This window comes from Acanthisitta chloris, unplaced genomic scaffold, assembly GCF_000695815.1.
Source record: "Acanthisitta chloris isolate BGI_N310 unplaced genomic scaffold, ASM69581v1 scaffold14765, whole genome shotgun sequence".
Lineage (NCBI taxonomy): Eukaryota > Metazoa > Chordata > Aves > Passeriformes > Acanthisittidae > Acanthisitta > Acanthisitta chloris.
The window spans coordinates 40,837-63,991 of NW_008672224.1; the positions used below are offsets into that span (position 1 = coordinate 40,837).

Consider the following 23,155-nt stretch of genomic DNA (forward strand, 5'->3'; position numbering starts at 1 on the left):
TTATGCCTGTGATAATTGCTACAAGAGCACTCATTTCTGATGGCATAGGTGAGTTAATACTGATACTTGTACCCTCAACTTGAAGAAGGCTTTTCCTTCAATTATTTTATTGGGAGATTTCGTGGATGAGCTAAAACGGATAAAAGTAGTTTTATAAGATGTGTGCAGGTCTTCTCTGCCTGCAGCTGTCTGATCTGGACTCACATCATTGCTACTTTGGGGGTTACTTTTCAGCTTTTGCAGCCACCATGCACAGGAGTAATGGGTGTAAAACATTCTCCTGTACCAGTGTCCCCCACCATATACACTTTCTTTAGTAAGCCACTAAGGTCAGGGACAGATTTTGACGTGTGTTTAATACACAAATTGTCAAGGACAGTCATAGCAGCAATAACATTTACATTTTTTCATTTGTCTATTATCTTATATTTGTTAAAAAATAAATAATCATTGTCCTGTGTGTGCATTCTGCAGGGATCTCCTGCTTTGGCCGTAAAGGTGAAACAACTCAAGTGAGTGTAGGGTGGAGCCAATATCCAAAATATTGGGAAATGTACAGAGAAACTAGGGGTCTTGATGTTTACTTTTGTTTGTCACTGTATTAATTTTGATCTTGACATGCAAGGTGTCCATGTGGAATTTACAGGTCCACCAGTTAACACTTTGTTAATTGTGGATGGAAAGCATCTATCTGGGCCAAAGAGGGAGAGGATATCTCTTTTTTGGGGGGACAAAGGCCAAATATTGAACATGGACTATGTCTCCTGGAACATAGAAATGTGGAAGATGAAGGTATGTTTCTCTTCTTCCCCTTCTCTGTTCTTTCAATTGAGATGTTCAGTAATAGCATATGACAAAAAGTACAGAAAAGTAATGGAGTATGAAAAATATAATTATTAGCTTTAAAAAAAATGCTATCTGAAATGGCAGGGATTAGAAAATCATTGGATTTGCTTACCTCACCGAAGTACAGCAAAACCTTTCCTCTCTTGTACTCATAGTGCTGAATGTACTGGTCTGAAGACATCACCAACTGCGTGAAAATAAAGAAACAAATCAGACCAAACCCCTGACACAACAGGAATACCTTTGCTACCACCCTCTATATTCTGGTTTGCTTTGTTCATCTGTTTGTTTTATTGTGCCCTCTTTCTTCCTCTCTAAAGGAGACAGTCCCTGTGAGCATGAACCTGGGCAAACCTCCATCAGTCAAGCAGGCTCCAGAACCCAAACCCCTGTAGAGCCAAATTTTCAATGTGTTCTGCCATCAACCACCTCTAAAAGATGTACTTGCCTTCTCCTCTGCAAGCACAAGATGTGCTGCCCTAGTGTGTCACAGGATAGCAGTGCCAGTGGGAACAGCAATGTGTTAAGGACAGGCACATATTTAAGTGCCTTGCTGAGCCTCTCCCTAATTTCTGTTACAAGGGTCTAAGAAGGCTGAACTCTGTTCACTACAAGATTTGTATTTTTTGTATATATCCAGCAAATATTTTATTGGAACGAGAATAATGAAAATCTGTCTATCTATCCAAAATCTGTTTTCCATTCTTTTTGGAAAGGCTTTGAAAGGCAAATTTTCTAAAAGGGCTAAAAAGGTGTTTCTAACCTGGTCAAGGTCCGTTGTGTCAGGCTCCAAGCCACTCAGCAGAGTGAGATCAACCAGGGACATCTTCGGTGCTTTGAAACCTGTGGACCTTTATAAGGGAGACCATCAGCAGTGAACATCTACACTGAACAGACAGCTGGATTTCAAGAGTTTGGCTCTTCAGGCTTGCTCATGGTGAAACAAAACATTCTGCTTCATCTAACTTTCCTAAGTAGATTTTAATTTGAAAATTAGCTGCCTACTTCGTTGAGAGTCATGAGGCAAAATTGATCACCCAAGCTACCCAAATGGTCATCCAAAACCCAGGTGTCTTGCCTGAGCTTTTCATATAGGCTTTCTTTGTAGCTGATAGGCAGAAACAATCACCAGCAAAGGACAGTTCAGCCCACCTTAAAAACACTGTTGAAGATAGGGAGGTAAACAGCACTGACGAAGTGTCTGTTTCTCTATTGTTTAAGCCTCTCCCTAACACTCAGCAGTGTCCTGCAGAACAGTGGGTCTGGTAGTCACATAGCAATTATAAGGAAAATGATGGCCAGTACACAATTCACTGAATATATGTTCAATGTGGGAGAGTAAAACTTGACAATTGGGGTAACTCCAGTTCCCTCTGCCATTGTTTATGCCACTGTCTGGGAGAGGGGATAAAAACCACTGTCTCTGAGGTTTACAAAAAGGCAGTGGAAAAATTCTACTGGGGAACAAGACCTGCATCTGCCACCCTGTACCTCTCTAGAAGGGGAACTCAGGATAGCCATCACTTTGTGCTTCTGAGACCCATGTCAAACTGCGAACAGGAGAAAAGGCAAGTGTTTCAGAGTTATTCTGCATGGGAGGATTTCTCTCCTACTACCTCTGCCCTTGCCTACTTCTTCATTGTCACAATAGGATATCCCATCTGCCTACTCTCCTCCCCAAATACTAGTAGACATTTTTTCTTTTTTTATGAGGCCAGAGTGTGTCCACAAGGGAAGTAACAGCATCTCTCCAGAAAGCAATGAACCTCTGTAAATGTGTTACTACTGTTTTCCAGTTGTATCTACTTTCTTTAATAAAAGACTTCTTTCAAATTATTAGTTTGCCAAGTGCTTTAGAGTCTCCCTAGAGTGGGACATATGAAGTCTATGTAAACTGTGTAAAACCTCATACATTGTGTGGAAACCTTCTCTCCTGCCATGGGAGAGAGGACACAGACTCACAGTGCATGCAGACTCACAGAAGATCACAAGGTTGGATGCTGAGCTTTTGGATATGAAGAATGTGACCAAGAAGAATTACAAACAAGTGAAGAGCTGATCTTGCAGACCTACCTGACACAGACCTTGTAACGGAGAGGTTGTGTTTTACTGGGAGTGATCGCATCTCTTTTTCTTCTGCTGTGGATATCAAACCACTCTATATCAGACTGGGGCTCAAACGTGCTATTTCCTGCAGCAGTCAAGTCATCATAATCATAGGCTTCATAAGAGTATTCAGGTTCTGGAGGTGAGAGACATGATCAGCCATACACAGATTTTCCCAAGGACCTGCTAATTTTGTTGTAATGATAAATACCAGTGGGCAGTCATGCCATTACTGTGGGTTTTGTAAAGGTTTGCTGTACATCATGTCAGTGTTTACAATTCATTCAGAGTTAGATAGGGATAATTATAGTAAGAATAACCAACAGATCTAGATAAGAATGGGGTTTAGGCTATGCATAAACGTGTATAGGACAATCTCTCCCACCGAAAGTTAGATATTCCAACAGAAGGAAAAAATGCAGGCATAGGCAGAGAGGATGATGAATACACATTTCAGAGGGTAGAAAACACATTCTTGCTCATATGAAAAGCCTATGACAGATCTGCCTCAAAGATTTTTAAGGCCGCATGGTAGGTCCTTTATTAGCCAGGGAACTGGGCTGGGCTTTCCCCCTCTATGAAGGGAGTTTACCTTCCATTCCTCAAGAAGAGTTTCTAAAAGTACCTGTGTAACTATTAGGTACCTGCTGCCCCTACAGTCATTCAGACAGTTATTATATTATTTAAAAACAGTAATAAGCTGAATTAAACTAGCTGGGCAGGGTTCAGGGGCTTCTATCTTTCCCCATTTCATTTTTTTGCTCCTACTTTCCAAAGCTGGATAGCTATTAAATATCATTGGGAGCTGGCCAAACTTGTCACCTTTGAGACCCAAACACTTCCCTTCTCACTCACCAGAGTACTTAATGCTCCCTTCCACTTCCACCATCAAAATCAAATCATTGCATGTGTTGTTCATCAGCTCAGGAGACCAGTACAATTTTAATACCTAAGATGAGCAAACAAAGAGCTGGCCATTAAAAGTCTTATTTAAATATGACAAGGGATTTCCTCATCCAGGGCTATAACAAATGCTGATGGGACATGGGAGTGTGGAGAGAAAGACCACTCTCCCAGATGAACAGATTGGTCACAGAGTACTGTCATGGGTATAAGATGTTACATGTGCAATTCACAAATGCTGTGGGACTCCTTTGAGATAGCTTGCCATTCCCAACCACAAAGGCATCTTTGAAACTCCAGCCATTTATATCAGTATTGACATTTCATGGATTTAATCAAGCTAAAGACAGAAAAAAATGACCATGCATCAGGGAAGGCTTTAGGCCCCAGATGTTAGAAATCTGGAATTAGGAACACAAAGGTTGAAGCCATGGCGAGTAATTTTTCACTCCATTTTCAAAAAGGGATTGAAAGAAGCCCAGTTGTATTCTGGATTTTGAATTTACAGCTTACACTCATTGTCCCGTTTCCTGTGCCATGTACAGATACTTCAAGTTTTCTCCCAAGTTCAAACTACAAGGAAAAAAAAAAGATATTTAGTCTGTGCTCAGCATTTGGTCTGTTGTTTTCCTGTCATCTTTATGGTCTTCCACACCTTTATGATGCTCATCTATGTCTTTATCCCTACAAACTATGGTAAGGAAATCTTTTAGCCATGAAAGGAGTTATGAGACCTCAAGTCTCATAAGATTTTAAATATGTTGAGTTGGTGCATCTAACTCTGCTGTTTTAGGGCCCAGTAAATGTATTTTACCAACTTCACTCTCTCCTCTCTAGCCTAGATTTGACATTTTCACAGTTCCCAGAACACTGAAGATCAAAATATTCCCCTTCTTTCTCATTCCCTAGCAAGACTTGGGCTCCTGGCTGCTCTTCACTATTGGAGGAGATTCATGTCACCAAAGTCCTTGAAGAGGCAGGAGAGCACCTATAAAGTGTGCTGTTAAGCACCTGATAGATATTTTTTTCTTTAAAAAGATTCTGTTGTTTCACAGATTAAATTACTGAATGATAATATAAACCAGCTACATTATAGTTGTTTAACATGCAAAACCTAGGTCAGATGACCCACTTTCTCCTGTTTGAGGAAAAAAAGGTTTGAAATAATGGATTGTTGTGTACCTCTATCTTCTTCTGAATTCCTTCACCAGCATCAGTCAGAAAAATGGTGTAGTCTTTCTGTCTTCCAGGTGTTTCCAGTTTAACAGTCAGGTTGGTGGAAGCAGTGTTCAGTGTCTGTATGCTATATGCTGACAGAGCTTCTAAGGCCACCACTGTGTCCTAGGTGAGAAAGAAATGCAAAAAACCCTAACAATTATGGTAGGTTATTTCAATAACATCTAAGATTACATTATTAGTCACCTTGAACTATTCAGTTTTATGCTTTTTGCTGCTGTATCTGCTTGTTCCTATATGCTTAGACTATTTATTTCATTTCACAGCATCTTCTTTTAGCACTAAAATCATAAAGACACTGGAGTTCTGACCTTAGATTATCTTAAGTCTTCATGAAGACAAAGAATCTTCTTTGCAGACCTTTAACCATTTTACTTTGGCCCACTGTTTGCTACTGACCCAAAATCTTTAGTTCTTCATACACTAAAGAAGTTGAGGATTAACTGCTACTACGCTTCCAAGTCTAAATGAAAAAGTCTTCATGAGGCTTCTGTTGTCTTCCCTCCCCTTGAAACTCCCCCGAACTGGTGGTCAGGCACCTGTGTGGAGCAGTACCCTCCACCATAGTTCCTTCTTTCTGTCAGCCACGTAGCAATAGGCCTTGTGTACTCCATGTCTTTCAGAAGCAATGTTTGAAGCAGTGCATAGGCAGTGGTTTCCACCGAGATTGCATCGTTGCCGTTTCCCCAGTAGCGCTGCTGCTTTGCTGCAAGAACAACTCAGTCTTGAAACCCCTTGATAAAGACATCTGCTAAAAAATTACTATTGTTCTACACAGTAGATATTTCATGTCATACCACTGAGGAAACACAAGACACTGATGCTGTTGTGAGAGCAACAAATCGGTTGGAAAGCGAAAATAAAAGGAAACCCAGAATTTTCAATTCTGACCTATCTAACCATCACAGTGTAATGTTCCCATTGTACAACAATGTCCATCTGATGGAGTGGTAGGATTGTGTCTGGGGGTCCCCATGAAATAATAGAATTAATTATGCCCATAAATCCAATTCTTGATTAATGAGAACCATATTCCTTATGCTTAAACTGTGGATACTGAACCATAATGTATTTACCAAATATACTGGGGGAAATTAATAGGATGGCAGTGCCAACTAACTCAGCAGTCACCACAGCCACACACTGTGGGTGTAAGAGTGACATCCATGTGGAGCTAGAACAAAGCACTCAGAACAGGCAGGGGGCTTTGAAAGTGAGTGGGCTAGAAGAGACACCTTCCTTCTTGATTACAAATCCAGTCTGGACTACTCCTATATTTATATTCCCATCTGAAATTTCTTTTTTCTCAGTTGGCTTGGACATTTTAAAATTTTATTTATTTTTAATACGCTTTAGGAGTGTGGAAACATTGGTAGGCAACAAGGGAAGTAGAAACTGTAAATGACTATTTACCATGATGTTAGGAACTGCAGTGATAGGACAAGGAATAGCAGATTCAAATTGAAGGAGGAGAAATTTAAGCTAGATATTAAGGAAAAGTTTTTTACTGTGAGGGTGGTAAGACACTGGAACAGGTTGCCCAGGGAAGTAGTGGATGCCCCAAACCTGACAGTGTTCAAAGCCAGGCTGGATGAGGCCTTGAGCATCCTGGTCTAGTGGGGAGGTGTCCCTGCCCATGGCAGGGGGGTGGGGCTAGCTGATATATTAGGTCTGTTCCAACCCCTAAAATTCAATGATTCTATGATTTTGTTCCAATTTCAGTATCAGAGAAGATCATTGTCCTAACTTTGCTATGTTAAGTTGTCACTTTATAGTTATACTAATTATACAAATTACATATTAAAATTTTAACATTGAAATATTCTTTTATGTAATTGAAATAATACATTACACATATACATACATGCTTCTATAAAATTAAATATTCTTCATTTACTTGAATTTATTTTGTTCATGTAAGTATGCTCAGAGTGTTTAAAATAAGAAAAGTACTTTCTAAAGGAATTTTCAAGAATATTTACTAGTACCTGTATCAAAAACAGAACAGCCCCTTAGTTTTTCTTTCACAAACTGGGCTTCTTCGCTATCAGACTGCACAAGTGTCAGAGCATAAGCAGTGATGGCTGTAGAATAGCAGTCAGTAGTCCCTGAAAATTGATTTTTCATGTAAGCCACTGCTCGTCTAATCACTTGTACCTGTGAAAACAGAATGGATCCATCTGAAAAGATCACTGGGTCCTACCAACTCTTACTGCTGGTGAGAGTACTAGGACATTAGAATACTTCACTGTAGCCATTTTTGAAACTAACTTTTGCTTAGTGATTAAAGCCATTGATGATGGAGTGTGTAGCTTGAAACACCATGTTGTACATTAGGCCACAGTATCTTTTCTAGTCCACCAGAGATGTAAACAGACTTTAAATTCCTCATTTGCATTACTCTAAGACAGTAGGGTGGACATTGTGCAATAGCCTTCAGACTTAAAGAGTCAGGCTTCCTACCACATCAAATGACTTGTAGACCTCTAGAGTCTTCTGCAATGCTATAGTTACAAAGGCTGTCAAAGCCAAATCCTCTTCTGCTGACCCAATGCCACCCTGAAAGATGAAACATGAAAAGGAAATGTTAAGTGTACATGTATATGCTTATGATAAAATTTATAAAATCACTTTTCATGAAGTCAAGGACCTTCTTGGCAAACCACCTGATCACAGACCATGTAGCTTTAGCCTTTAATTTTTCTCAGTAGTATGTGTCTGCCTAAAGTATGTCTTCTGTGGTGGCAGCCAGTTTGCATTAAGCAATGTAAGAGATTAGGAGCCCACCACGTCCTTCAGCTGCTAAGCAAATAATTAATATTGATATAGAACTTAATTAATTACTATAAGTTAATATTTAACTTTCAGTAAAATAGTCTGCAATTTCTCCTCGGAATACCCACACCTTCCATTTCCAAGCACTAATGGGGTGGGAGTTTTTTAAATTCCTCTGTTACACTTTATAGAGTAAAATTTCCAAGCACTAACGGGGTGGGAGTTTTTTTAATTCCTCTGTTACACTTTATAGAGTAAAGAGCCCTCTACTTAACACACAGAATCCTTCTCCTATAAAGCTATTTATATATCAAAACTAGATAATTTCTTATTCCTCTTCTTGATAAAGTAAACAGAGTGCCCTCATTAGTTTTTTTTTTTTCCTGAAATCTCATGAAGTACATGTAAAATTGAAGAGAAGTATCTCAGCATGAACATGACAGAAAAAAACCCCAAATCTTTGGTCAGTTCTTGAGCTGCTTTTGTTTGTTTGTTTTTCCCCAACAGTGTTGCCTGATGTGTGAAACTGACTTTGAGAGTAAAAGCCTCACTAGTTATTTGACACAGATCATTAATAATATTAATACATGTTTTTTCATATACAATCACTACAAATCTATCTGCAATTTCAATGAGTTTTGGAAAATGCACATTTTTTTCATATGCTAGAGTCATGGGCAGCATAATGATTTTGTGTTTCTGGACACTTATAGGGGATGTGTGACATATGCAACCAGAAATTCTGATTAGGTATTAACAATTTTTTTCACCATGGGAATGGACAGATACTGAAACTGGTTAGCCAGAGAGACTGGGAGGTACTCAAGACTCAGTTGGGCATGGTCCCATGCAATCTGATCTAACTAGAGCTGTTCTGAGCAGGGTTTGGACTAGACAACCTCTGGATGTCCCATAAAAACTAAATTACGATTCTATGGCTCTATTGCTTTTGGCAATAAAAGGCATACATTTTTACCAAACACAAGGACCTCAGGATTAATTTTCTAAGTGCTCTATAGACATAATTCAGCTGCAAAAGTGGTCTAAGATTCGACAAAAAGGTAAAGGTGATGAAGTGCTACCTATACATCTCTGACATAACAAACCTTTTAATAAATTAATTCTACATTACAGATTTTGTACTTCTTACATTACAGATTTATTCTTGTTACTTAGCAACTCAATATGCCTTTCAATCCCTAGCAGCCTGAAATGTGCAACAGATTCTTCTAAATATGGATGACCTACCTGCATCATCCTGTCCAACACGGGGTGGTGGTCATGAAATGAACCATCTGCCTGCTGTTGATTAACCAAATAGGAAATTGAGTTGCGTATGTGACTGTCTTGGACATCGATGTATTCACTGCTCCTTGTGAGTACTTTAACAATGAATGCAGTTAACCTGCACAAAAGAAAATTTTCCAGATTTTACTGGTGTATAGTTAGAGAAGACTGTATTAACAGGAAAATAAACATACTAATTTGGTACACAGACTCATATTCAACACTGTGCACTCACTGGCAACTAGTGAATAATTATTCAACATGAATATGTATATTTCTACTCTGGGGCAAATGTGAAGTAAGCAGTGGATCAGTATAAATCTCTGTCAAGGACTAAGCATGCTCAGAGACTTTAATGGCTGACTATTCATGACAAAAGTATATAGACAACACCATATCCACCAGATTTTGAAAATTCATTCCCCCAAAACAAACACTTCTAATGCATCAAATGATAAAAGAGGCAACTTGGAAATAAACAAACAAAACGAAAATCAAAGCCAAACAAAAAAAACCCCACCTTACCAAACAACAAAAAAAAATCACTTACCATACACTACTGGGAGTTCTCCACCACCTTACCAAACAAAAAAAAAAATAAATCACTTACCATACACTACTGGGAGTTCTTTTAAATGCTCCATAGGAGCCATCTGCCTTCTGAAATTCAAGGAGTCTAGTATAACCTGCATGAATAGGAGAGCACATAACTGTTCAGAGAATACCCATATTTCTTGGGCATTTTCATATAACATTTGTATTAACATGGACATGTTCTGTATTCACTAGTGGAAGAGTACATGGAGTGTTCACCACTGTATTAAGGAGGAAGTGACTGGGTTAGCAGACCTTTGACACAGAAAAAGTACTAGGCTTAGAACACCATCTGTCTTGTTTGACCTAACTGAACCATGACAATAACCCCAAACCTGAAGATATCTATGGTTACAAAGCATTTTCTGTGTAGTGGATCTTTGGAAACTTATTTCCCATTACTGACAACTTTTCCAGCTGTTGACTTTATGGTGCATTCAATCAAAAATATATAAAAAACATAATCTATTGGGTCAGACACAGAAATTATGAGTCGTGGCCTCTGATCTTGGCTGCTATTGCCTTGACAAAGACTGTCATAGCCACACAACTCGTTTTATACACTGATGAACTTCAATAAGAATCAATAAAATCATATTATGGGAGTAGTACCAAATACTCATCAGCAGGATCTCATATCACTAATAGGCAAAGACCTCCTTGTAGCAACTGCTAGCAAGCTTTTAATCTCTATTTACACACTTGTTTTTCACTGATGAAATGTGTGTCACATCTGAAGATCACAAAGACAGGTGTATTATATTGCTTTATGCCATATGCACACTGTTACAGTTCTAAAGATCAGCTGTACCTACTGCAATACTGATAACTCTCAGGCTTTATGTTAGTGCCTGTGAGCTAGAACACTTCCACATACTGTGGTCCTGGCTTTGCTGTACACTCAACACCAGCTTTGGATCACATCATGGAGTGGGCCCTTCAATAAGCAGCCTTGTAGGCATCCTCTCCTTAAGGAAACTCCCTCCCTGCGTTGGTCCAAGGCTGCTGGAGTCATTCTAGCTCATGTAATGATGAGTACAGGGGTGTGGAAGAGAGCACATTGGTATCATCATTACCATCAGGAGTTCCTTTTGTGATACTTCTCTTGACAGCTACCAACAGAGATGTCTACATACCACCTGGCCATCCTAATGGATGTGTCTGTGATCCATGGGGAGAAAAAAAACATTTTTAGGACAAGATTTGTCTGATCGATTTTGAACACCTACATTAGGAGGAATTGAACAACTGGGTTTTGCTATTGCTTTACTCTGAGAAGAGCTGATATTGATACACTCAGATTTTACTTTCTACTTCTAAATTAAGCAAGAGGAAGAGTGGACTGTGAATGTCAATATTGTCCCATGTCAGATGTTGGCAATTGGTCTCCTGAGTCCTCCTCACAAGTTCTGTTTCTCATGTCAGAGGCATTGCCATGTGGCTGTGTTAAGACACTGGTCACTCCTTCAGCAACAGTCAGTGTGCAGGGCAAAAGGGTAACAAAGATCCCATCCATTGGGCTCTGGGGGATTTTTTTTCTGCATACCTTTTTCAATCATACTAATGGCTTCTGCCTTCCGTTCAGGACTAAAGTTCACCCACTGCTCACTGGCAGCCAAGTACTCAATAGCGTAGACTGCAGGGGCCATTTTCACCATTGTTTGCTCTGCACAGCCTGTGGGCACTTGAATAAGTTTTTCAACTCCAGTGAGACTGAGACAATTTTCAATAGACTCCTCCATAACATTCCCTGTTGTAAAAAACACAAGCCATAGTACATGTTGTATTTAAAGCTGGTTGGTGTAATGTGAGGAAAGGTGATACTAACTATAGGTTGACATCCCAGCATAGCCTGACACTCCTCACTGTGAAACACCTTTTAGCTACTTAAGACTTTGCAAAGCTGGAGAAGAGCAAGAATGAGGTGCCAGGCCCTGGGAAAGCTGGAGAAAGGAGGTTGGCATAGTGAAGGAGCATGAAGGAGAAAGAGTCTCGAGTCTACTGGAAGCAGGGAAACTAGGAAAGGGGAAAAGACTGGTGTATCAGGTTTAGGCTGGAAAAATCTTGCCAAACCAGACCTGACCTTCCCACAAAGGTAAAAAAAAAGATTGTGCATTAATCATGTCAGATATTTTGTGTATTTTTTTCCTCTCTGCAATTTTCTTATTTTATGAATTCAAACATCCCCATCCTTCAGAACAGGGATTTGAAATGGAAGCCAACACCCTTTGTATCACAAATGCATTATTTTACATTTTCTGGAAAAAAATTTCCACTAAGAAAAGTACTTGCTAGTAGGTGTTTTTAAAATACATATGCACAGGTGTATATATGCATACGATTATTTGATTAAATGAATATATGTTGTACATATCTTCTCTTTAGAAAAACAAAACTTGACAGCACTTATGCATCAGTCTGGCATACTTATTTCTGAAGGCTAACACAGATTTCTACAGACCTATAAGCAGTGTGGAGTTAGTAGAGAAAGTGAGCTATTCCCTTCACCTCTGTCCTTCCCATAATGTTAGTCTGGGCAGTGAGGAAGGATGGACTACATAAAGTTATACATCCATTACACATAAGAAAGAATAATTAGAAAGAGGAAAAGTTACAGGATCAACTTTGGGGCTCTTTTGTTTTTTGACCTAGTCATGTAGCACAGACCATTTGAGTCACAGCAGAAAAATTAGAAGGGAATGGAGACTGGACATTCAGGAATGAGCAGCACAAAGGGACATGTCTCTTGTTACCTAAGGAGAAGTTGTTCACAAAAAATTACATTTACCTTTCAGGCTAATGAACACGTGACTATCAGAACCTGGTACCATATTTGATGGTCTCTTCAGGTCCACTGTATGGGACTTTACTGTAAATAAATAATATATAGTGATCTACATCCAGAGGTTTTAAACACAAAAAACATAGAATGTAATTTTAGAACATATTTTTCCTTAAATATCTCACAGCTGACAGCAGTTATAACAGAAATATTATCAGACACATTTAATGAAAATTTATGAAAAGAAATATACTTACCTTTCTTAAATTGATTTATACTTCAATCTTTAGCAATGTTTTACTGATTTAATTTTCAATCTTTAGCAACACTTCAGGCTTGAAAAAAGGCTTGGTTTTAATACCTTTTAAAACCCATTAGTAAATGAAATAGATGCCTACTTAATATTTACAGAGTGCTACTTTGAAGCACAAAAGTAAAATAAATCAATTCTATACATCCAGAATTTAATGATTTATCTTTCCTGAGTTTTTTTGCTATGGATGAAGTGAATTGTGACAAATTCTGGTTAATCAAAACAACATTTATACATTAGGAAATATTTCACTGCATCCATCAGATATTCACACCAGGCTTTACACCCTCTGTTCCTACCCCAAACCTCATCTGTATCTAACTCTTTTGTGTAACTTACAGTCACTGTTAATGCAAATGGTCTCCTCTTCTCTCTGTAAAACTCCTTCAGCCTGCACAATTGAGGAAAGAAAAGTCAAAATGCTTGCAAGTAGTCACACCTGAAATTTATCTGCATGAAACCCACAAGCTCCACCCTGGCATTAGACCAGCAGGTGGCACAAATAAGTTATTTCGGAGTGAGATTTCTCTTAGGGTAAAACTCAAGCTTCAAATCAGAATTTCAGTCTCCCAGCTGAAATACTAATAAATTCTACTGACTTTTTGTGTTACTATTGAAATATTTCCTTGGATGAAATTCCTTTAACCCAAACTAACACACAAAAAAGTTAAACTTCAAAATTTATTCTCAGCTTCGTTAGTTGTGCAAGTCAACTTCACAATAGGACTCACATTTATAAACCTTTCATCTATGAATCCACCAAGATCTAAGTACATCTTGCTGGTAAAACTTAAACTTCTTTTCCTTCTGATTTCCACACATCCCTCTTCCTACAGTTTCAGTTTTAATAAACCTGTTTTTACAGATACTTGTAGTGTTCTGGTCTAACATTGAACTCTGACACTGCATCTGTCTCTAAAAAAGTTACATTCTATAACAACAGCAGATTCCCAGTGTCCCATGCCTTATCATTACTTACATGACTATCCCCAGACATTAATGATGCAAGGATTCGTATTTTGCACTTTTTGTGTGGGTGAAAAACAGCCCTCAGTGGATGACTTGGGTGCTGTAATGACTGTGTTGGCTCTTGAAAGGTTATATTTTCTAAAAGGTTCCTCCTTTTTATCATTTTAAAAAAGAACTAAGATATTAAATAAGCAATACAGCATCTTTGTTTGCCTATATGTGTTTTACCTGTGGAATTGTTAAGACTGAAGATCCATTAACTAGAAGGAATAAAATAGCATTTAATATTATGACTAGCAAAGTCATAAATACTTTTTCCTTCTGAAAATACAGCTAAATGGATCATCTTCAGTCTTGGAAATAAGGGAAAAAGAATGTTCATACATGTTGATGAAGCAGATGAGATTTAAAGATTAAGAGATGGGCACTGGCTGCCTGAAGGAAGTTGCTATGTCATGGATAGGAGGATGCTTTTTTGCCATAGAGAACAATCCTTTCCATAGACACTACACACAGAGGGTTAAATTTCTTCCTCATGCTATAACTCAGTCCTTGCTGAGTAACAGGTTTCCTGAGATTGCTTCCAGTCTTGTGTTTGTACAATTTCACTCCCTTCACAAGAGCTCTACACATAGTGAACATGATATTTGAGGAGTAACATATATCTGTGAAGTGTCTGCTCTCAGCTAGTTATACCTACCACAACATTGAGATTCTTCTTAATGCTATCACCATGCCCAGAAACCTTATCAAAAGCAGTAATAGTAATTGGAATTTCTCCCACAGTCAGAGGGACAGCTGAGAAGTAGGCTGGTGTTGCAGAGTTCCCCTTAGCCACCAGTGACAGCTGCACAGCCTTGTCCACCTCTGCAGTGCACAGCCCATTCACTGCATCCATCGCCACTGTAACCTGTGGGGACAAGGGAACGCTCAGGCTTGGTGCATCACTGGCTTGGTGCATCACTGGCTTGGTGCATCACTGCACAGGAAAAATACTCCAGCTCCACCACATCCACATAAGAATGGGAAATGAGAAACAAGTGAAACAGGAGAATAGCTTTTGCTTCAAAAGGAAGGAGCAATACAGACATTTTGCAAGATAGAAAGTGTTTTTCACTTTGCTCCCCTACATTTATGGGTTTGCATTTAAAAAATGGAAAAACCTTTCCATCAAGAAGTGTTCCAAAGCTGTCATGGTTTGTCTAAATAGTCTCCCTCTTTGGAAGTATTCAGGATCTGACTGGACAAGGCCATGAACAACCTGCTCTAACTGGACCTTCTCTGAGCATCAGGTTAGACAGAGGTCTCCAGAAGTCTCTTCCAACATAAATTGTTCTATGACCCTATGGTCTGTTAACATTCATCTATAATGACTAGGGCTGTGAAGGTAAATCAGCTAGGATTTCTTCATTACACTGAATTAGCAATATAGTTCTTGCCTATGCCTGAAGCACAGAGAAGTAAGAAGGATTACACATTTTTATACATCCCAGTGTTACACCATTCAGCACAGTTCAGGAGATGCTACTCAAACAGAGCTGGCTGAGAGATGGAAGAAATGAAAAAAAGAACATCAATTTTAGGATGATGGAGGCCCTAAGCCCGGTGACAATTATGGCCATATGCAGAACTGCATAGGAGTCACATGCAGACAAGAAATGGCTTTGCATTGTATGCACAATGAGCTTTGTGGCTAACACAGTGGATTGTGCGCTTATAATTTACCTCTGTACCTTCTGTACCTGCCTCATCAGCATCTGGGTATTGCCCAGATTAGCAGGCAGCAAAGAAGTAGTTGATTGCTTCAATGAAGAGAAAGAAGATATATCCAAAGACAATGAATATGGCTGTGTAACATGGTTTAAAAAAATCTGGTTTATACAATAAATTTGATTAGCAAGTAGAACTGGATCCTGTTCTTGGGAAGTCTTTTGAGATGGGAGCATTATGTCTGGGTTGTAGGAGGGCATTGAAAGGTGCACAGGTCATTTACACTCAATTATTACATAGCTATAGATCTAGCTAGCTAGGTGTGTATGGTACAGGAGTTGTTGATTATCCTACCTGGAGATCATCAGGCAGATAGTTGTAAACCACTGCTTTTAATTCTAGTTGCTCATGTCGTTTGACCGAGTATGGTAATCTCAAGGATACAAAAAAGTCTTTGAAAGCTGCAAAGGTGTGGGGGTCAGCTACACAAAACCCTGGGATGAGAAAAAAAAACCAACAGAATTGAGAATTACAAACTTAACATCACCTGATAAGAAGCTAAATGGCTAATCAAAACTCATTTGCCTGGGCCCTTCTGAGGTCAAGACCAGGAGAGGAAAACAGGCATATTCAGAAAGCATTTCAACTCATCTGCACTAGAGACTTATCTCAGGGGTAGATGGTTTGCCCTCTGGAGTCACTGCCATAGTTTTTGATAGGTAAAACTAGGTAAGAGTGTTTCTAGCTTTTGTGAGTGGAATGTGGCCCAGTTTTCTTGCAAAGGCCATGTTTAAAACACAATGACCTTTCCTTGCTTTCTGAAAATATACTCCATGGCCATCACTGCCCCCTTGGATGAGCCTCCATTTTCAAAGAGGAGTAGGCAGTGCCAGATGGACCTTTTGTCCCTCCTGCATGGTCCTGGTCAACTCCCAGGAGCTCCCAGAGACCAGCACCTGGAAACCTAGACTCTCTGGTGTCCAGCCCTTGCTGGTCCTCTGCTGGCTTCCTGGTGCTCTTCTCTTCTCTGGCTTCCTAGAGACCACAGACTTTCATGCTTCAATATGGCCAGAATTTGATCCCAGAAATATTCAAAGAAATGTGGTATTACTACTACTACCTTTTTTTGTGGCTTCCTGGCCATATTGAAGCTAAAATGAGGTGTTTTAAAGAGTACAAAGAATAAGAGACAGTTTTGATTGATTATCCATCCTCCCTCAGACCCCACTTCATGTTGCTTTTATAAGTATAAATCTATGCCTTCAATTCTAGCTGGGCTTTAATAGGGCATAAAAGAGAGAAGTAAATGTCATGAGCAAAATGCTTTGTGTTTTGCAATACCCACTGTTTTACTCTATCAACATAACATTGTACCTCTCTTTTAAAAAAATCCAAATTCTCTATTTATCCATACAAAGAAACCCAATAAAATACCCAATACTTCTACCTTTTTCAGGAGATATGCTTATTGCTTGAACTTCCCAGGTAGTTATAGAGTCAGGAACAAAGTTTTGTACACTGAGAAACACAAAATAAAAATGTATTAGGAAGGATGTATAAAGTGTAAACATTGTCATTTGCTGAAGTTTGAGTATTGTAAGGCAAAAACATATTCCTTCAGTAGTAGAGACAAAGTACTTGCAAATATTCTGGAGTCCTCTGTATCAGATAACACATAAGACTGATATTTGGATACATTTTACTGTACAAATTTAGATATATTCACCTAGACAGGTAATACAGTACCTATGATTTCCAGGGCTTTTCACTTCTACAAAATTCCACCACCAGCTCTCAGGAAAATAACTGCGCAAGTTGACAAAGATTTCATCAAGCATTTCGTTATGGTCATTGTGGTCTGCAAAACAAGAGTGGGGTTTCTGTTTGTAATCCTTTGGCAGCTGGCCTTGCACTGTCTTGCAAAATGCTCTGAATGAAAAGACTTCATTTTTGCTTCATTTTGTATATTAAAATAAAAATGTTGGAAAACAAAGAGGCAACAACCAAAGCTTGTCATTGAACAAAAAGATAATTCTTCTTTCTAAGTTCAACAACTATATGCTATCCAAAGAGAAATCGGTTTCCTTGAGTAATGCATAGCAAAGATGTTCTCACTATCCCATATTTGTGATGGAGGATGAAAGGGGAGATCTGTGAGAAATGGTAGCAGACATTATACTTAGAATGGGACCATTTTTGATGCAAAGTAGTTTTTTTTGTAATGTGAGGTAACATGTAACATGTGGCCAGAGAGAGACACTGGGGAGAAGGAAAGAAAGATGCAAAATTATTCCTGGCTAAAGTGGTCTCTTCTCATTAGGCAGCATTTTGGAGGTACTTGGGTGTTATAACAGTAGTACCACTAATAAAATAGCCATGAACCTGAGACCACTCAAAGCCCTGGATGCAGCCAGCCACCCCCTTCTCTGCTCTGCTCGCTGCGTCCTTGCTGGGTTCCGGGCAGAGGCCAATAGCTCCTCCATAAGGCTCTTCTGGGCCAGCAGTGGCTGAAGTGATTCCTGCCTTTTCTCACTGTGAGAAGTTATCCCATCCCACTCCCACCTTCCCAGTGTACAGGTGTGAAGATGCAATGCTCTGTAGGTGCTGCACTATACCGGAGGTCTCTGAAATGCTGATGTGAAAACTTCCTCCCCAGCCTCACTTAACACTCCCTTGACACCATATGAAGGGCATTTTGGTGTAGACAGCAAAAAGAAAAAAAGTGGTTGTTGCATGCCACTGTTCATTACATCGTGCCAAGCCCACTCTGCTCCTCCGCTTCGACTCCTTCCTGAGGGCTGTGGCTTTCTCACAGCAGTCTTGGAACGCGTTCCTGCATTCATGGGAGCCAACCACCTTTGTCAGCCTTTTTGCACAAGAAAATCTCATGGGATTTAATTTCATTCCATCTTGACAGCATTTTCGTAGCTCAGTGTTTTGATATCTGCTGGCTGCAATGCAATTAAAGCCCAGAATTAGTGCTGTGTAAGTAGCAGTAAGTGTTAAGATGTTCATCATGTTCATTCCTGTCATTCTTTGCTGTTAAAATTAGTTTCTATTGCAACAGTCAAGCTTCAGCCAGGACCCTGTTCTCCATCCCCCAAACAGTCCACAAGCACAGGAGGAAAGCATAGGCCCTATGGCATCCTAGATATTCTGTTCTAAGCTTTCTCTTTACATTCAGACTATGAACTAAAAATGCCTCCTTGGCAGATTGGAATTAGATATCTTAATGGAAATAGCCATGGTAGTGTTCTTCTTGAATAAAGAGCCCGATTTCAAAAGTAAGGAAGATCCCAGCTTCAAGTCTTCATGCCTTCTGGCAAGGCAATGTCAATTTGTGTAAACTTAGTATACTTTACTATGTCATCACTTCTTGCACCCTAGATCCCAGATAAGTCCCTTTACCTCCCCCTGCTAAGACTTTCAGTACACCCAGATGAGCAGACATACCAATTCCTGACATTTTCTTCTGAAAATTCAAGGATCTTTTCTGCCTTCTAGTACCTTGGGGGCATTTATAGCCTGGGAAGACATAACAGAAGAGTTTGGTCATGGTACTATGACAGCAACAGCCTTATCGTTCCTGTTATTCATGAACACAGTCCTATTTAACGTCTATTGATGATCTGGATGTGGGGATTGGGTGCACCCTCAGTAAATTTGCAGATGACACTAAGTTGGAGGGGAGCGTCGATCTGCCTGAGGGTAGGAAAGCTCTACAGAGGGACCTGAACTGACTTGATCAGTGGGCTGAGGACAACTGCATAAGGTTCAATAAGGCAAAGTGCCAGGTCCTGGACTTGGGACACAACAACCCCATGCAGTGCTATAGGCTGGGGGAAGAGTTGCCTGAGAATTGTTTGTCAGAAAAGGACTTGGGACTGCTGGTGGACAGCCAGCTCAATATGAGCCAACAGTGTGCACAGGTGGCCAACAAGGCCAAGGCCATCTTGGCCTGTATCAAAAATAGTGTGGCCAGCAGGACTAGGGAAGTGATCATCCCCCTGTACTCAGCATTGTTGAGGCCACACCTGAAGTTCTGTGTTCAGTTTTGGGCACCTCAGTTAAAAAAAGGACATTGAGGCACTGGAGCAAATCCTGCAAAGGGCAATGAGTCTCATAAAAGGTCTAGAAAACATGTCATATGGAAAATGGCTGAGGGAGTTGGCTTTGTTTAGCCTTGAAAAGAGGTGGCTCAGGGTTGACCTCATTGCTCTCTACAACTACCTGAAAAGGGGATGGCCCCTTCTGCCATGGAGACAGGAAAGATTCAGATTAGATGTTAGAAAATTTTTTTTCACTGTTAGGGTGGTCAGGCACTGGAATAGGATGCCCAGGGAGGTGATGGAGTCACCAATCCAGAAGCGTTTAAGAGGTGTCTGGATCTGGTGCTGGAGGATATGCCTTAGGGTTTAGGGGTTACAGCAGAGTGGCAGGTTAATGGTTGGACTCAATAATCTTGGAGGGTTTCTCTAACCTTGATGATTCTATGGTTCTAAGACCCATCTTAGGACCCATCCCATTCACAGAAGACCCATGGTTTCGTGAGTTACATTCCAGCCCTAGCCAACTGCTGCCTGCCCCAGCTGAGCTGGTCACCAAAGGACCATCAGCCACCATCTGTGCTATCTGACCTGACAGCATCCAGTGGGAGAACAGATGAAGAAAAATCCAGATGCAAAGGAAATTTTACATCACAATAAAATGTTTCTGGTTTTTAGCAGATGGCCTCCCCAGATCTATAGTGGTCTTGTACAAACTTGTACTTACCTTCCCGAATACTGGATTGAATAGTATCTGATAAAAAAGCCAGACCAACATCAGTAAAAACTTGAGCACTATTTGCACCACCACCCACAGAGCATCCAAGATCATATGAATTCATAGCACTAAACACCTGCCAAATAAAATAGCACAGATGGAGTGTAGGTGCTTGCAAAGGGTTTATATATATATATGTATATATATATATATTAGAAAAATTCTTGCAGTCTTTGATTTGCAGAAGCAAGACAAACTGGTGGTGCAAGACACATTTGGAAACAGATTAAAGCTGAGGGATGTTTTAGTTAGGAGTGCTTTCAAGCAATGCTTTTTTAATTTACGAACTTGTCTGCCATAGCATGGAAATCCCCGTCTTAAATATAACATTAATCTTAAATAGATCCTAAATTGAAAACAACTCCCACATTATCAAGTTTAGCAAAGCTGTGATTAAGCAATTAATAGACATTAATTACATTTTGATGCCCTCATTAGTCATGGAAAATTTTACTTGACTACTAGATACAATATTTTCTTCTTACAATTATCTTACTTTTTTGGCTGTAAGTTTATTTTTCTTATTCAGAATAAAAACTGCTTTATCAACCACAGCTAAGGCAACTTTTCCCACATGGTCTGTTTCAATCTGTAAATTGATGGGGTCGGTTGGTTCATATATCTCTTTTTCTGTTCTCACTTTAATCTGAATAAAAAAGATTGAAAACAAAAATATCAGATTTGTTAATAGAAAGTGAAGACTCTTTTGGCCAGGAATGCTGTCAGCTGGGACTGTCAGCAGTCAGAGGCTGGGGGATGTTCCTATTTGGTGGTGTTTCTGCCCAGGATCCTGTGTTTTGGTAGACGTAGGTGCAGATATTTCCCACTGAAAGAAATCATGGAGGACTAAGAGATGTGTCTTGCAGAGTATTGGATGCTACCTTTCAATGGCACATAAGCACCAATGAGAATTAGAAGTATGTGTAAGGTGTTTGCTGAACTAGGGTCTTCAACATAATTATGTTACTTTCCAGTGGAAACAAAAGTGCCATGAAATACAGTAAAAGATTAATTCACATACAAAATTAACTGGCTTAAACCAGTCTGTAATAATGCTAACTGCTTTCTACTGTACACTTGAATTTTTGGATGTGACTGGGTAAACCCAGACCATAGAATCATAGAGTCATAAAATATTAAGGGGCTGGAATGGACCTTAAAGGTCATCTAGTCCCACCCCTCCTGCCATGGGCAGAGACACCTCTCACTTTGCTCAAGGCTTCATCCAACCTGTCTTTCAACACTACCAGGGTTAGGGCATCCACTACCTTCCTGAGCAACTTGTTCCAGTGTCTTACCACCCTCACATTAAAAAGCTACCTCCTAATATCTAACCTAAATTTCCCCTGTTTCAGTTTATACCCATTGCCCCTTGTCCTGTCACAAAGAGTCCTTCTCCAGCTTCCCTGTAGGCCTCTTTTAGATACTGGAGGGTTGGTATGAGGTCTCCACACAATCTTCTCTCCTCCAGGCTGAACAACCCAAACTTCCTCAGCCTGTCTTTGTAGGGAAGGTGCTCCAGTCCTCTTATCAACTTCACAGCCTCCTCTGGACTTGCTCTAACAGTTCCATGTCCTTCTTATGCTGGGGACACCAGAACTGGATGCAGTACTCCACGTGGGGTCTCACGAGAGCAGAGTAGAGGGGGAGAATCACCTCCTTTGACCTGCTGGCCACACTCCTTTTGATGCAGCCCATATGAACCAGAGCTCTGGTTATATCTAATGTAGACATGTCTCTGGTTTAGGAGAAAATAGCCATGGTGATTATGAAATTAATAGACAATTATTAATAGAAATGCCAACTTGTACACAGCTGAGTTTTGTGACTGGATACATGAAGAATATTTTTGTGTGTGAAGATGGTTAATTTCTCTTGAAAACTTATTTCCTAGTTGATTATCACATTCTGTTTACAAAACAAACACTTTCAGTGGAAAAAAAATCAGTTTAGATGGCTGACACTTTCCAGCAGTTGTATTTCATGCTGTTAGGAAAAATTCCTGTGTCTTGTTTTTCTCATTTTTTATTATGTTTCCAAAAAACTAGGTAGGTGAAAAAAAAGTCTTAGAGGGACACCTATTTTATACACACTTCATTTTCTAATATAAAATAAAGTGCTTTAGAAGTGCTACCAAATCTCAGAAAATTACTGTTAACAGGAATGTAAAATCTTGAAAAATTACTTCAAATTCATATTTTTCCCCAATAAATGGCCTTAGTTTCTGCCATGTGACACACTTTATTACAAAAAGACAAAGTTAGAAAGAGATTTTGCCCCTCAACAGTTCTATCCGTGTATCCCTGTGAATGAATAGTATATGGACACTCACAGAGGGGGATTTATCTGTACAAAACTCTATATTTCAACTCTTTGAGGCACACCCTGTCCTATGGAAGAAGGATATTTCTGCCATCACTTTTGGGAGCCTTTCCAAGCCATACCTCTCAGTGCAAATCCTGATGACTCCTATTTTCAATAAAAATGACATGTCTTTCACTTTTTAACCCCAGGTCTGCATTTGCGCTGCTGATACTCCTTGTTTTTGTTTTCATTTTGAAATACAATAACAGGAGCTATGAAAAGCTTTGAAAATACCTTTCCTTCACAGACATCCATAACATCCACCCATACAGAATCGGCGACCATCTCTTGACGGCCCTCGTGCGCAATGAAGTAGTAAGCTAAAAAGCGAAAGGCAGGCACCATCTTATCCGTGATTTTAAGGTTTACTATTTTGTTTGAGGATGGGACCCTTCCAAGAAGCTCAGTTTGTCCCTTTGCCACAACCTGCAAGGCAGAAGCAAACA

At 39.7% G+C, this 23,155-nt stretch overlaps 1 protein-coding gene across 1 annotated transcript in view; it reads right to left on the reverse strand.

The window, feature by feature from the left end:
• LOC103801998 (complement C4-like) overlaps nt 1-23,155 on the reverse strand; it is a 47,127-nt gene that overhangs the window by 7,207 nt on the left and 16,765 nt on the right. Inside the window, exons 13-35 of the mRNA XM_009074436.1 lie at nt 22,944-23,135; nt 20,842-20,991; nt 20,295-20,421; nt 18,975-19,046; nt 18,272-18,472; nt 17,268-17,379; nt 16,969-17,039; nt 15,876-16,015; nt 14,512-14,721; nt 13,182-13,233; nt 12,536-12,616; nt 11,294-11,497; nt 9,764-9,839; nt 9,115-9,271; nt 7,555-7,650; nt 7,080-7,248; nt 5,631-5,797; nt 5,038-5,196; nt 4,369-4,428; nt 3,808-3,901; nt 2,920-3,088; nt 1,610-1,697; nt 959-1,033 (exon numbers count right to left, since the gene is read on the reverse strand). Of these exons, the coding sequence (XP_009072684.1) occupies nt 959-1,033; nt 1,610-1,697; nt 2,920-3,088; nt 3,808-3,901; nt 4,369-4,428; nt 5,038-5,196; nt 5,631-5,797; nt 7,080-7,248; nt 7,555-7,650; nt 9,115-9,271; nt 9,764-9,839; nt 11,294-11,497; nt 12,536-12,616; nt 13,182-13,233; nt 14,512-14,721; nt 15,876-16,015; nt 16,969-17,039; nt 17,268-17,379; nt 18,272-18,472; nt 18,975-19,046; nt 20,295-20,421; nt 20,842-20,991; nt 22,944-23,135 (2,922 nt within the window). The remainder of the gene's footprint in view (nt 1-958; nt 1,034-1,609; nt 1,698-2,919; nt 3,089-3,807; nt 3,902-4,368; nt 4,429-5,037; nt 5,197-5,630; nt 5,798-7,079; nt 7,249-7,554; nt 7,651-9,114; nt 9,272-9,763; nt 9,840-11,293; nt 11,498-12,535; nt 12,617-13,181; nt 13,234-14,511; nt 14,722-15,875; nt 16,016-16,968; nt 17,040-17,267; nt 17,380-18,271; nt 18,473-18,974; nt 19,047-20,294; nt 20,422-20,841; nt 20,992-22,943; nt 23,136-23,155) is intronic.